The sequence below is a fragment of the Bos grunniens genome, chromosome 9 (genome assembly GCF_055505025.1).
Source record: "Bos grunniens cultivar Pamir isolate PY7600 chromosome 9, Bosgru_T2T1.0, whole genome shotgun sequence".
In the NCBI taxonomy this organism is placed as follows: Eukaryota; Metazoa; Chordata; class Mammalia; order Artiodactyla; family Bovidae; genus Bos; species Bos grunniens.
The window spans coordinates 103,519,579-103,531,088 of record NC_141173.1 but is presented as its reverse complement, the minus strand read 5'-3'; the positions used below and the strand labels follow the sequence as shown (position 1 = coordinate 103,531,088).

At 63.5% G+C, this 11,510-nt stretch overlaps 1 protein-coding gene across 3 annotated transcripts; it reads left to right on the top strand.

Annotated features, from left to right (window-relative positions):
- Window positions 1-546: 546 nt before the first annotated feature.
- Window positions 547-11,271, top strand: DACT2 (dishevelled binding antagonist of beta catenin 2). Of its 3 annotated transcripts, none has more exons than XM_086318749.1 (4): window positions 547-973; window positions 6,863-6,995; window positions 8,115-8,378; window positions 9,148-11,271. In XM_086318749.1, exons 1-4 carry the CDS (start codon window positions 737-739, stop codon window positions 10,668-10,670), a joined length of 2,157 nt encoding a protein of 718 aa, XP_086174875.1. In that variant the 5' UTR covers window positions 547-736; the 3' UTR covers window positions 10,671-11,271. The 3 variants fall into 3 exon arrangements, with proteins under 3 accessions (XP_086174875.1, XP_086174877.1, XP_086174876.1); XM_086318751.1 differs by lacking the exon at window positions 547-973 and adding an exon at window positions 1,027-2,989; XM_086318750.1 differs by lacking the exon at window positions 547-973 and adding an exon at window positions 3,019-5,241.
- Window positions 11,272-11,510: the final 239 nt, after the last annotated feature.

Genomic DNA, 11,510 nt, shown 5'->3' with positions numbered 1-11,510 from the left:
AGTCAGTCCAAAAAGACCATCTCTTGTTTGATTCTATTTGTATAAAATGTCCCAAATAGGCAGCTTTATGTTGGGGGTGCCCCGGGAGGACTGGACGGCTGGCGAGGCAGGGCTTCTTTGGGGGAGGGAGGTAAAAGCCCACGAAGGTGACTGGGTAATAGTTCTTGGTGAGTATACTAAGGGACCATTGAACTGTATATTTTAAAAGGGAATTATATCTCAATAAAGCTTTCATTATAAAATTAAAAAAAAAAAAGAAAGGACAAACAGGCTTCTAGGAAAAGGGGAGTTCTTTTTCAAAGTTCTAATAAATTTATAATGGTAAGAATCCTACAATGCGATACTATGCAGCAACTTGTTTTATAAAACTTGCTTTTAACCTGAACAAAACCTCCCACCGCCTTCGGTCTATTTTCACACCTTCCCGCCGCCCGCGCGGCGGCTCTTCCCCGGGAGACGCCCTCCTGGGTCCCCGCGCGTCCTCCGGAGCGCCTGGGAGCGCGCGGCCCGGGTGCCCGGGGCGCGGGGCCCCGCCGACGGGGCGGGCCCGGGGGCGGCCGCTGTGACCCCGGGGCGGGTGCAGACACCGCCTCCGCGGCCACCGATAGGTCCCAGCCTGCCTCGGCGGCCCGCGGGCCGGGGGCGGGGAGCGGCGGCGGCGCGGAGGCCGCGCGCACGGCCGGGCGCTCCGGAGGCCGGGAGCGAGGCCCGGGCGGCTCGCGGGGCCGAGCGCGGGATGTGGGCGCCGGGCGGCCCGCCGGGGCCCGCGGGCTGGGACCGCCGCCGGGTGGGCGCCAGGCTGCGCGCGGCGCTCGCGGGGCTGCACGAGCTGCGGGGGCTGCGCGCCAGGCAGCAGGCGCGCGTGTGGGGCGCGCTGGCCGGGCCGCCCCCGCCGGGGCCCGCCGCCCCCCGCGGCCCCCGCGCCCAGGAGCTGCGGCTGGAGGCGGCGCTGGCGGCGCTGCAGGAGCAGCTGGTAAGGAGCGCGGGGAGACGCGGGGGGAGCGGGGGCGCGCGGGGCCGGAGGCGGCCGATCGAAGGGCACCCTCGGCGGCCTCGGAGGACGCAGCTCGGTCCCAACGCAGACGGACGCGGAGGCTCCACGGATGCGGGTGCTGAGAGCTGCCCGGCCCGCCCGCACCCTGGGGCTGCGCCCGGCTCTGCGTGTCGCCCGGCGCACACAGACTTTGAGGATGAATTCCTGTGTGTTGGAGTTTCCCTCTTGGGCTGATAAGAACGCATCAAATCGGTTTGCCCTGCGGGGGGCTCCTTGGAATGCCTATTCCGGGAGCTAGTGTTTCCCTGCGGAGTGGGTCGGGGGACAGAGTGCCACGCGCCCCTCAGCTGGCCTGAGCCCAGGCTGAGCTCTGGGGTCGTGTCCTTGTAACTAGACGTTGGGGGAAGCATGGATCTGATGAGGCCTCTCCAGCTTTAAAATGTAACCTGACCTAGGAAAAGAGGTGTGTCCTCTGGACGGAGAGGCGGTGGGACCAAGCCTCCTGGGCCAGCAGCGGACTCCTCCACACGCGGGTTCCTTTTGTGCCACTGAGGACACTCAGCTCACTGCCCGGTTATTGATCTGCTGTGTGATTTCACTTCATATATTGGCGTCAGCTGAAGAGAGTTTTTGCAGGGTTGCTGTACTTTTTTAATGAAAAATTAGAAGGCTTCCCTGGTGGCTGAGGCGGTAAAGAATCTGCCTGCAATGCAGAAGACGGGTTCGACCCTGGTTCAGAAAGGTCCCCTGAAGAAGGGAATGGCTACCCACTCCAGTACTCTTGCCTGGAGAATTCCATGGACAGAGGAGCCTGGCGGGCTACAGTCCATGGGGTCAGGAGTAGTCAGACATGACTGAGTGGGCTACAGTCCACAGAAAGATGCCTGTTTGAGAACGGACTCTATTACTCCAAGTGGAAAGTCTTTTGACTGAGAAGTTAAATCGGCCCTGTTTAGAGTTGCCGTCTGTACAAAGCAGGCTGGATGAAGCTGCCACCTTGCTGTCAGCTTAGCGCAGTCATGTCATGTCAGTGATTGGTGAGCTGCTTCTGGGTTAGAGAATCCGGAAGCCCAGTGCCTTGCGATGCTTCCCAGGACTCCCGCTGTCTCTCCACACTGTCTCCTGACGGTGCAGCCTCTCCTCCTGGGATCCCCCGGCTCCTCCATGGAGGGAAGGAGCCAGTTCCCAAGTGGGACTTCATAGGCTTCTCACCGCCCCCCGCCCCATCTAATCCAGTCAGAGCTGCAGGTGTAGCTTCCGTGTGTGTGTGTGTGTGCGTGCGTGCGCACCCAGACACAGCCTCCCTGGAGGAGGCACACACAAGCCTGCCGAGGTGCCTGACACGTGTGTGACGGGAAGGAGCTCCGGGTGCTGCTGTGCATTGTTCTGTGGGGGCGCTGGAGCACAGTTGATGATTAACCGAGCTTAAGTCATATACAGATCAGACTTGTGGGTTCTCAGCCTCTAATTACAAGTAGCCTTTTGGGAGAGAAGATCAAACCGGTTTTTTTGTTGTTTTTTTAATGTGGGGACCAGAAGGAACACGCACGCTTTGTCTTGAAACTTTGTTCTTGGCACAGACTGTGTGATCAGAAGGGAAGAAGAATTGAGTACGTGTGACATCAGCCCAGCGATTAACAGGCTCACATCTTTCTTACAGGGAAGGTATTAGGAGGGATCCCAGTTCTGTGGTGAAGGGTGCAATCGCAGGGTGCAGTCTCCATCTCTGTCTCACACTTGGGTAACTCGCGGCTCCGGCAGGGGCCCCTGCCGCCCGCCCTGGGTTAACCTGGGTAGGGGCGCCAATCAGGTGTGAAGACAGGAAGAACCTTTATGGGACCCGCAGCAGCTTTGTCCCAGACGCCCCAGGTGCCAATGAGCTCGAGCACCTGGGGGATTTGTGCTGCCTTTAGGAGCGGTCCCCACGCCAACGTTTACCATGAGGAGCTGCGCCTTGTTAATTGCTGCGGCTGAAGTCACAGCAGGAAGCGTGAAGTAGGTGCTTAGTGAGTCTTTGTTGGATAAGTAAACGAGCTACCGTTACTGCTGATAGCAAAGGGGAAGAAGGGTTCAGTGTTTGCCGTCTCTGCGTCCTAGACTTCCAAGCTCATGAAAGCCCCGTGACCTCCGACCCTGCCTCTGTGGCCGGCGCTGTGGTCACCTCTGTCTTCCGGGGCTGTCCTTCCCCGAGACGCAGCTGCCCTTCCCGTCTCTGTCAGGGTCAGGTTCCCAGCGGCCCTGATGAGAAGCCTTGAACACCCCGGAGAGCCTGCAAGCTCCACGTCCCGCCAGGAGCTGCCAGCGTGAGAGGGGCCCGGGGGGACAAGAGGGCAGGCTCTGGGCACCTGCCGGGACCCCGTGGGGAGTTTCCCGCTGGTCACGCTGCCCGGCCCGAGCGGCAGAGGCTCCTCCTCCCTGGTAGGCACTGGCCTTTAGCAGGGGCTGGAGGTCTGACTGCCGTTGGAGCCGCAGCGTCTGGTGCTGTCCTTGGGCCACTGGTGCTTGCGCCCTGACCTCTCGGGAACACGGACTGGCTCGAGGTCACGGGGCGGCACAGGGGCGTCCACAGGCCAGGCCGGGCCTCCTTGTGCGGGGCCGGCTCCCATACTCCCCGAGGCTCACCTGGGACCCTGGCCTTCCGAGGGCCTCTCCTCCAGCCGGGTGGGGCTCTCGCGGTGCCACGGGACTGATGCCCAAGCTGCTTCCTGTGCGTGTGCCCGGGTTTCGGGGAAAGGGCGGAGGTGTTCTAGATCCCGTCTCTGTACCCTGAATGTGGGGACGTTTCCCCCTCTTGCCCTCCGAATCTGCTGCAGAGCTTTGAGAGGTCCAGAAAGCTGGGTTGCAAATGGGAGCGGAAGGGCCAAACAAGAGGAAATCAAATCCACCTCTGCAGCCTGTGAAGTCAACAGTTCGAAGACGGGCTAAGCCAGACGTCTGGTTGTAACGGCATTCCTTGGGTAGACGTTCTCAAGCGTTCGTGGTCACAGAAAGTTGGTCCCCGGGGAGCTTGTCAAAGTGCAGGTTCCCAGGTGCGTCCTAGTCTCAGTTAATTGGTGTGGCAGGGAGCTTGGGGGTCTGAACAGAGGCCCCCAGGGCTCCCCGCCCCTGGGAACCCTGCTGTCTCTCCTCCACAGCAGACCCTCGCCCCTCGCGAGGTTTGGGGGACTCAGGACATGCTTCCCGAGTGAGCCGGAAGGCCTGCGGTGCGTCGGGGGCGTGGGGACAGTGAGGCTCGCTGCTCTGGAGGGAGCCCATGCGGCACGGCCATCGCGTGTACTCCGTGGTGACACTTCTGCCGCACGCCTGTCTCTGCAGAAATGCAGGCGAGCGCAGGAATGCTGGGCGCCCGGCTCCGCAGCGGGCCATGCTCTATGCAGGTTCCGCAGGAACCCCTGACTTAGCACAGCCTTAGAGCCCACGGAGGGGCTAATGAGAAGCAGAGACACAACCCCCCATGGAGGACGGTGTGCATCGGGGTGAGACGCCCTGTTGCCCTGCGGCGGGGTCCTGGGGACATGGTCATTCCCTGGAAGGTACCAGGGCCTTTCGACATTAAACAGAAACCGCCAGCCGCAGCCAGGCCGGGCACACGGTAATCGCAGAGCATTTATTCCAGCACAGACAGGCCAGGGTCAGTTTTGGTAGGGGGACGGGGCTGGAGAGGGAGGAAGAAGCCAGAGGGGGCCTCTTTCAGGAGGAAGGGGCTCGAGGCTGGGGAGGGAGGTGGTCTCGTCACTGAGTTTAAACCCTGAAGTGTGGTTGAGCAGGCAGCTGAGGCTTCCAGCGGCCCCAGGGCCTCCTGCAGGAAAAACTCCCTTTGTTTGAATCTAAGTGATTCTCCTTGGCTGGAGCCTGTCCTGGAGCCTGCCCCCAGCTCTCAGGTTGGGCCGTCCACCTGGGGAGGGTTTCCCTCTGTGAGAACATTCAGGGACAAAGGTGGCCAGGAGGTCTCGGTGGTTCTGAGTGTGTAAGACGTGAATAAACTCAGGACTGCCTTTCACAGTGTTACGATTACAGATACTGTTCCATGAGGCTGGAGACTGTCTTGCTGCAAAACGTGGGGTTTGTTCTGAGACCCCTGCATCGGGTCCTGGGAAAGTGGACTTGGACAGGATGGGTCCACCCACTGGGCGCCGGGCTCTTGGCCCCTAACCCGGAGCAGCGTGCCGATGGCGTCGTCCCGTGAGGTTCAGCAGCTGCTGCCACCTGCTCTGGGACTGGCTTCTCGTATTATTGAAATTGCTGAAGTAATTACTCATTTCCTATATAATAAACAGAAATACAATTAACCACCTTCTTACAGGAAGACCCATATAATTACACTAATTATTGGCCTTGAACTTCATTGGTAATCAAAATGAGAGATTTAGGCTGTGAGCCTCGACAGCGGGGCGCAGTTTTCTCACTGAAGGAAGGGCGTCAGCGTTTGTGAAACACGGGTGCCGTTTCACATGCACGTGACTCGTGTGTGCACGCGTGTGGGCATGTATGGTAAGCATTGGCCGCATACACGTGTGTGTGTTACATGATACGCACACGCGTGTAGTTAGCACTCACAGTCACACATCTCACAGCCGGGGCAGCCAAAGCCTGGAGCGGGACAGAGCTGGGAGGTGGGCCCTGAGACCAGAGGGCGCTGGGCAACACAGGCTGCACCCGCCCCGGCGCCGGGCACCCCCTCCTGCAGGCCCGTCCCGCTCCCTGGAGCCCTGCAGGGCCATCCTTAGCGCCTCCTGTGCGAGCCGTGTGTGTGCGTTGCTCATGTCGTGGTCCATGCGCAGGCTGGAAAAGAATTTCCAGACGTGAAGCAGAACGAGAGGAGAATGGGGTTTATTGTGTGGGAGACGCTGTTACAACAGCGGGCCGGCTCAAGGGAGGGCCCACCCTGAGCAGGTCCTTGCGTCTTATGCCAGGGTGCCAGGCGCGGGATGGGGCCTCGTGGGTCGTGCGCTGGGTGCGGGAGAGGAAGGCAAGCACCTTCTCCCTGTGCGGTGGGAAGGGAGACAGGTCACGCTGCTCGGAAGGACCTGAGGTTTGTTAACGGCCACGACACAGGGGAGGGAAGGACGATGAGGGTCTGGTTTGTTCTCTGCCTCCGTTCCAAGGGCCTGCTTGTTCACTCTGGTCTTTGATCCTTGAGATGCCACAGCTGTCGTGTCCAGCTCTCTGTGGCCCCAGGGACTGTTGCCCACCAGGCTCGTCTGTCCATGGGATTCTCCAGGCAAGAATACTGGAGTGGTTGCCATTCCCTTCTCCAGGGGATCTTCCCAACCCAGGGATTGAACCCAGGTCTCCTGCGTTGCAGGCGACTTTTTACCATCTGAGCCAACAGGGGGGCACAGCTGCGCCATGTAGGCTACAGCTCTGCAGAAGGTGGGGCCCTTTTTCTCTCCTGGGGACTCTCCTGTCCCCCCCGAGGAGCTGAAAGCCCAGCCCCCTGGTGCCACGGACGGACCGCCGTGAAGGGACGTGGTGGCACAGGCGCCAGACGCAGGGTCCACGGGGCGCGAGCCCGGGGCAGCGGGCTCTTGCAGAGATGGAAAGACCTTGAAAATACCCTCGGGGCTCCTGCTGGAGTTGGGGACCTGGGGCTGGTTTAGATCCCAGTCCCTCTCTCATAAGCTGCGTTACCCTGTCTCCTTAAAAAGGAAGATGTCTAAGTGACTATTGCTGATTCCAGCGTCTGTACCTGGGAAGAGGAGCTGGCGGGAGGGCCGGGAGGCCGTGTGCGGGGCGGGGAGCGGGGCTGCAGGCTGGGGTTTGTCGGGGGGTTGGGGAGGTTGCCACATGTGAGGTGGCTTCATGAGGCGCCCCAGCCTCCTGGTCTGTACTCAGAATGGGTCTGTGCCCCGCTCTGTCCCTTCGTAGGACCGCTTGAGACGCCAGGACGTCGGCCTGCAGACGCACCTGGACCAGCTGGACCGGCAGATCAGCGCGCTGCAGCTGGACGTGCGCAGGGGCCCCGGCGAGACCGCGGACAGCGACAGCAGACCCAGCTCAGGTACGCCGGCCGGCGAGCCCACCGCTGCTCGGGCCCCGGGGTCAGCGCGCATCACGGAAGGATCCGAATACTTTCAATGCTTGTATTTAAGTGCGATTGGGAAGAAAGGGGGCTTCCCAAAGGGCGCTGGTGGTAAAGAACCCGCCTGCCAATGCAGGAGACACAAGAGACGCGGGTTCGATCCCTGGGCTGGGAAGATCCCCTGGAGGAGGGCACGGCAACCCCTTCCAGTATCCTTGCCTGGAGAATCCCATGGACAAAGGAGCCTGGTGGGCCACAGTCCCTGGGGTCGCACAGAGTCGGACGCGCCTGAGCGTTCACAGGAGAAAAGAAGAGAGTGCTGCGTGCGCTGTTTAGTTGGGAAAATGCTGCTTTGGGGGGAAGAAACTGCGTGAGTTTCTCTCCTCTCTCTGGGCCGAGGCACGTTCTGGGCTGTGTCTGGGTGGAGCCGATGTGGGAGCTGCAGATAGCGGCTTTTGTGTGGTAGCACGGCGAGTTTTGAGGCCGTGGGTTTATGCAGCCTAAGGGCAGCACCGCGGCCTCTGTGACCTGTGTCGAGCTCGTTCAGGGCCACACAGCAATGATTGGCAGCCTTCTGACTGACACGGTCCTGGGCACCTGGCTTCCTCTTCAGGTGCCAGGCTTAGACAGCAGCTCAGACAGCAAACCCGGGAGACCAGCGTCTCCCCGAGGACAGTGCTCTCTGCCGCGTCTTTCTGTCTTTCTGTTTGCAAGATCCTTCCGCTGGCTGGGTTGTCAGGCCTGTAGCAGGGCCGGGCGGGGGCCTCCCTGAACGCGACCCCTTTTCTGGTTGATGCCTCAGATGGAGTTTGAGGGGCTCAAGGAGGGAGGGGAGAAGAGGGTCCCACTCCCAGGGCCAGACGCCAGTGGTCACGTTGGGGAGTGAGCCAATCATCCCAGAGAGGGGTGAGCAGGTGGTGAGCAGGTGGTGGGCGGGGGTGTGGGCGAGGCTGGAGGGCCCGCTGACCCCCCGGGCCGGGGCAGGGGAAGGAGGCAGCGGGGGTCCTGGGCATTCCCGCCCCGGGAACCCCCCTGAGCCCCACAGCCCCCTCGCACGGGGTCCCCTGGACCACACTGAGCACCTGTGTCCCCCACCAGGCTTCTACGAGCTGAGCGACGGCGGCTCCTGCTCCCTGTCCACCTCCTGCACATCCGTGTGCAGCGATCACGTGTCCTGCTCCCTGGGCACCTTGCTGCCCGCCGCCCCCAAGGCCAGGCCTGGCTCGGGGGACTGCCGGCCCCGGTCGGCTGACGAGACCGCCGTGTGTGGGGTCCCCCTGCCTGCGTGGGGGCCCCCGGCCAGCGAGGAGGGGCCAGGCCAGCTATTCCAGGAGGAGCCCCGGCCGCGGCCGGTGTCCACAGGTGAGGAGAGCCAGACGGTGGGGGACCCCCTGGGCCCTCGAGCCCCCCCTGAGGAGGTGGGGGCAGCCCCGAGCTCACATCCCGGTGGGGGCGGCCCCGACCTGCCAAGCACAGAACAGGGAGCCCTGTGCTTGTGGGGGGCTTCCACCCCAACAGGGGCTGCTCCAGGGTTTCCGTGGGCTTTTGGATGGACAGAGGAATCAAAGGCCTGCTTCTGTTCGTCGTAGCAGGACTGTGGTGATGAAAAGCACGTTTTCTTATTTAAAACAAGCATCCGTCCACACCCTTCCATGGCCGGCCTGGGACCAGGCTGGAGCAGAGCTGGGCATGGATGTGGAGAGAGCTCAGCTCACCCGTGGCTCCCCCACCCCGGCCCGCAGACGGTCCCCACACTCCCCATCCCTCAGATGGTCCCGAAAGGAGAGGCCCCTCACTCCTGGTGCTGGATCTGAGCCGGCGGATGTGGGCGCATCTGCAGACGTCTCAGGGACGGTCTGCCCTGTGACCTTGTCCCCGACCCTGCTTCTCGCTGCGTCTCTGCACCTTTGCCGCACGAGGGCGGAAACTGAGCGTCAGGGTCTCGGCCTCGCCCCGCCGGCTGTGGCTGGAGCTGCCCAGGTGGTGGACGTGCGGAGGCTGCCCGCGTGTCCAGACACCGCGTGTGCGGGGCCAGGGTTGTCCCGCCGCAGCTGGGCGGGGGACGCTTCCTGCCCCAGGGCAGTGCCTGCGTCTTCCCTCCTCAACGCATCCCTCTTTTTCTCCTTCCCAGGTGACCTTGAAAGGATCCTGCCAGCCGATGTGGGGCTGCAGAAGGCCGGGGCACACCCCACGGCCGCTCCCTTCCTCTGCCACGGTGTGGACCCCAAGTACCAGTGCGACCTGGTGTCCCGGGGTGGCCGGGAGGTGTATCCCTACCCCAGCCCACTGCACGCCGTGGCCCTGCAGAGCCCACTGTTCGCTCTGGCCAGGGAGACGCCACAGAGCGAGGGCCACGCGCCCCCACACCCGCCCCCCGCCAGCCCCGCAGGCCCCAGCTCCATGCGTCCTGGGCTGGCCTTCGAGGCTGGCCCAGCCGCAGCTTACATTGAGCGGCTTCTGCGGCTGCGGGCCTGTGGGAGTGCCCGGGGGCCCCCCAGAGGGGAGGCGTCCCCAGCCCCGCCGCAGCTCGGGGTCCGGAAGGTGGACGGTGAAGGTGGACTGGAGAAGCCGGCCTGCACCCCCGGAAGGGCGGTGGTGAGCGGGGCTGCCAGCGGGGACGGCCTCGCCCGGCCGCCACCCACACCCTCTGTAGGCACCCCACGCCCCAGCAGCCATCCCGAGGGGGCACGTGGCCCATGTCACGGCCATGTGCACTTGGAGGCCTGTCCAGATGCCCCCCAGCTGGCCTGTGGCCGGGCCCCCGCTCCCCGCTGCCCTGCTCAGCCGTCGGTGCTCGCTGGCTGGCCGGGCGGAGGCAGGTGGCCAAGTGGGCGCGTGGACGGACGCTGCATCCACCCTGCCCTGGTCGCCAGTGGAGCTTCCCCCCCGGGGCCCCCCAAGACCAAGCCTGTGACGGTCAGGAGGGGGCCCAGCAACAAGACGCCAGGGCCTGGGAGGCCGCAGCTGCAGTGGGGCGCCCTCGGGATCCCCCGGCCGCCCCCAGAGTCGGGGGTTGCTCCCCGGAGGCCCACGCTGGCTGCAGAGGCGCCCGGCCGGTCCTGCTCCGAGTCCAGCCTGTACCCTGTGTCCTTCTTCGTGCCCCTGCTGGTGGCGCGGCGGGAGGCTCACCGGGCGTCGGCTCAGGCCTTGTTCCCCTGGGAAGCCGCGCCGCTTGGGGCGTCCGGCGGGGCGGCGCGGAAGAGGCAGCGCCGGTGGCGGTCCTCGGCGGACGTCTCAGCCCGGGCGCGCCCGGATCCCGGCCTGGGGCCCCACAGGCCCGCGGCCCGGAGAGGGGGCGGCCCACGGCCTGTGTGCGCCAGGCCTAGGCCCCCGCCAGCCCTGCAGGATGCCCGCGCCCGCAGCGCGTCGGACGGCTCGGAGCGCTCGGCCGAGTGCGCCTCGCTGCTCCTCTCCACCGCGGCCGAGAGCAGCGGGGACGAGGCCAGCGACCACACCACCAGCCGCTTCGGGGACGCCGAGTCCAGTGGCAGCGACTCAGGGGGCGGCAGGCGGCTGGGCCAGCGAGCCCGCGCCAGCTCCAGGCTGGCCCTGCCCCCGGTGCCCAGGCTGTGCCGCGTCAAGGCCTCCAAGGCCCTCAAGAGGAAGATCCGCAGGTTCCAGCCGGCCGCCCTGAAGGTCATGACCATGGTGTGAGGGGCGGGCCCGCCGGCAGAGGGGCCCCCGGCCGAGGACTGACCCAGCCTCGCTCGGGGTTTGGTGTGCAGGCTGCCGTCTGACACCTCTGCTTGGTCCCACCCAGAAGCCGCCCCTTGACAGGGGTCCCCTCAGAGGAGCTGCCGGGGTGTCCCTGGGCAGTTGCCCCTGGGTTAGGCTGTGACTCTGGTGCGTCGCCCACAGGGCCCAGTGGATGTCTCCAGGACTCCAGGGTTGCAGGCCTGACATCCAGCCTCCCAGGCCCTGTGCCCCGAGCCCAGGATGGGTGCCCTCAGTCCTGTGCACGTCGGGGGGCGGGCGGTGAACCCGATGGCTGCAGCGCTGTGCTCGAGAAACGGGGCTGGAATATGCGTCCTTGTCAGATGCTCCAGGTGAATAAACAGCGGCAATGTGTTGTCTTTGCAAGTCAGTCTGAGCCTGTAGCCTCCCCCCTCAGGAACATAGCTGGTGGTCAGCAAACCCTTGTCCTTCACACCGTGAGGACACCCTCTCACCCAGGGGGGAGAACGCACTTCGTGTGAGTCCACGCCGCAGTCTCCAGCACTCATGTGTTGAGCATAAAAGTGCTTTTGAAAAGAAACCCTTGTATGTGGTGTTTATTTTTCAAAGGAAATTTCCCTCAGCTTTTCCAGAAGGTGGGATTTTCGGGGAATCTGTTTGCTGAGAGCATCTTAGTTTGTAGAGCACTTTACCCTGAAAATTTCCAGGCTGCTTCTATGGCTTGGAGGCAGAGAGAAGGCCTGGGGGGCAGGGGCGTCCCCCCTGGGAAGCCTCAGGGGGTCTGGGCTCCGTCGGCCCCTCCTGGGCTAAATGCACAGA

Coding starts and splice junctions, on each gene's coding strand:
- DACT2 (XM_086318749.1), top strand. CDS start 737: ATGTGGGCGCCGGGCGGCCCGCCGGGGCCCGCGGGCTGGGACCGCCGC. Junction 974..6,862: donor CGGCGCTGCAGGAGCAGCTG/GTAAGGAGCGCG, acceptor GTCCCTTCGTAG/GACCGCTTGAGACGCCAGGA. Junction 8,379..9,147: donor GCCGCGGCCGGTGTCCACAG/GTGAGGAGAGCC, acceptor TCTCCTTCCCAG/GTGACCTTGAAAGGATCCTG.